This window comes from Cynoglossus semilaevis, chromosome 15 (genome assembly GCF_000523025.1).
Source record: "Cynoglossus semilaevis isolate Cse_v1.0 chromosome 15, Cse_v1.0, whole genome shotgun sequence".
Classification (NCBI taxonomy): Eukaryota; Metazoa; Chordata; class Actinopteri; order Pleuronectiformes; family Cynoglossidae; genus Cynoglossus; species Cynoglossus semilaevis.
The window spans coordinates 17,498,222-17,501,018 of NC_024321.1; the positions used below are offsets into that span (position 1 = coordinate 17,498,222).

The window sequence follows — 2,797 nt, forward strand, 5'->3', positions numbered from 1 at the left end:
TCCAGCACATTCACGCGGACTCTCCCGGTCGTCTCCTCTCCACCTCCGTCCCTCGCCAACACGGTTAGCGTGAAGCGTCGCATCAATTCGTAGTCCAGACTGGCCCGTAAAATGACCCAGCCCGTCTCTTCATCTAAAGAAAAACTGAAGGAAGAAAACAATGCTTTTAAGAGACGTCTCTGTCTACTTGTAATCAGTGAGTTAATGTGAACATGCAGTCAACATGTTTTTTGTATTTCTTTTATGTTTGCAACTGAATTGTGATTTTTTAAAATCTGTACGCACTAAAACAGAAGACCCAGTGAATTGAGTTGTTATGTGCAGTACATGCAGATTCATCATTGCATGTGGTTCAGTAACTCTGTGGCCTGAGGAGAGCAGATGTCTCTGGCCAGCCTGTGTCACACACAGAGTGCAGTGTAATCGCTCATGAGAGACCATATAAATGAAAAATTAATGTAGCTTTATTTCTATGTAGTCTGTACCGGAGTGTGTGTGTGTGTGTGTGACTTGGTCTTACTGATCTGGCTCGTCGCTGAAGTAGTAACGCACAATCCCAAACGAGCCTACATCTCCATCTGTAGCCTGAAGGAAAAAAAAAAATCAAAGAGAAAAAAAGTTCACTAATGACATATTTTTTAATAGTAAACATTGTTTGTAACTAATTATTTGTTACTAATTATAATTACTATTTATTTTATGTGTTTCTGGCCCTTTGTGGGTCACTTTTGGAATGCTTTGATTTGGAGTTCTACACACCAATTCAAGTCGCTGTTCTGTTGAGAGAGTGATCCTTATTTTCGATGTGTTCCTGACTTGTTCAAATGCTCCTGTTTTAGAAGAAGTTCACGCTGTGCTGTGACTGTTACTGTTATCACAAACACAACATGCTACGGACAACTTTCTGTGATCTCCTTCACAACGAGCCGATTATCCAATAATCAGAGGATAGACACAGATTATGTTGTTGTTTAATTTTGAGGTACAGTGGAGTGGTGGCATTTTTAGTGTCGGAAAATTGATCTGCTTATTATTTATGATTATTATAGATATTTTGTTTTTGTTAAGAATGCAGTCCATACACAACTGATTTTTTTAGAACATTTTTCTTGATTTTTCTGTACACATAAAATGTAACAGAAAATAAAATTACACGACCTTATTCCTGAAGGACCATTTTTTCCTCTGTATTTGAAAATACATTATACATTTTTGCAGAGTAGGGAACAAGCTGTGATATACAGGCCCTGGTTATCTACAACTCTTAAGTAGCAGGTGGCAAACAGTGTATATGGGAAATAAAATATGAAGGACAAAGAAGTGAATAATTGTATAAATTTACCAGAAGACCAGGGAGCACACAGAAAAAAGTATTCAGTACAGGTGAAGTATTTGGTTTAAGGCCAGCAGCAGAGTAAATCACAGAAGAGCTCTGTTATAATTCAGGGCTAAATTTCCACTGCAGCTAATTTCTCATTAAAAATCTAATTATTAACTATATTCCAATGGTTATGGCTCTATTTAAATTAAAATTGTTTAAATGTAAGTTTCAATAATTGTCTCAAACAATTGAAATCACTTTTTTTGGGTTAAAAATCAATCAAATGATTGAAACTCAATTTGCTAACATCAAGAACACAAAAAAGCACATCAGATCATTAATAGCCACTGCATTAAGTTTAGTTTAGAACTTCTTCACTTGAACAGATGCAAATGACTGTATGATTTTATAATAATAAATGCAAACCACTTTGACTGCCTCTAGGTGTTGACAGGATTTAATCTTAGACGAGATCTACATTCACCCATATGACCCTGCAGTGCCTCAAATCACCAGCAACTGCTGACATGTGTTTGGCTGACATGAAGGGTGTCGGAGAAAAGCCATTTAAAGAACAACACTCCCAGGAAAGTTCTACTCTATGAACTTGCGCATTAACACTTCTTGTCTTTGTGAACTTGTGCACGTGCGCTGATGCAGACAGGCATGCTGTTGTGTCATAGTTGATGGATCAGCCGGCAGAGGCCTTTGTAATAGAGTTTCACCTGACTGGCTCCACAGTCAGTTCAAGGGCCAAACTTTAGCCCTTTAGTCTGCAGCCTACTCTGTCAAACACATACAGGTACTGTTATTCTGACATTTCCTGATCCTCACCTCATGAGGTATGTCTCTCTGTGCAAATATGACACTCAAAATACTAGATTATGACAAGTATTTTTGTTGTTGTTGTATAAAAGAGGTCATATTAAGGCATTTGTCTGTTTCCTCTTCTTGATGTTGCACTTTTTTGAGACTATGTAAAAAAATGTACCCCATACAGGAGTGGATTTAATCAATTTCTAAATTTGATAATATTTAATAAAACAATAAAATCTAAAAATGTAATGTAAATGTTTTTAAATTCATTTTAAGCCTCCCAAATGAAATGCATTGATGGACGTGTGTGTGTGTGCGTGCATCTGTGATTGTTAGTTGCCTCTCAACAGATGGAACAACGGCTGCAGCCATCAATGTGTTTTTCTTTTTTTTTCCACCCTTCTAAAAATTACACCATGCTGTTAGCTCACACTCGTAATTTCCCGTAGAGTTTCCACCACAACAGTCTGGATAGTGAATGAGTGGTACTTTTTAGTGTCCAAATAGCCTTCACTTTTTTGTTTGGCACACCCTCCTCACTGAGACTGAGCGAGACTGGGACATTAGGGACCGCGAGTCCTTATATTAACCTTAGAGATTTCATGTGGAGTGTCTTCATATTCTCATCTTTTTAAGACACTTTACTGCTGATTCCCCTAT

At 37.5% G+C, this 2,797-nt stretch overlaps 1 protein-coding gene across 1 annotated transcript in view; it reads right to left on the reverse strand.

Annotated features, from left to right (window-relative positions):
• The window catches only part of cdh23 (cadherin-related 23), an 85,858-nt gene that overhangs the window by 51,188 nt on the left and 31,873 nt on the right, over positions 1 to 2,797 (reverse strand). The window contains 3 exon segments of the mRNA XM_025062894.1: positions 1 to 2; positions 5 to 144; positions 521 to 585. The exon segment at positions 1 to 2 is cut by the window's left edge and continues 81 nt beyond it. Of these exon segments, the coding sequence (XP_024918662.1) occupies positions 1 to 2; positions 5 to 144; positions 521 to 585 (207 nt within the window).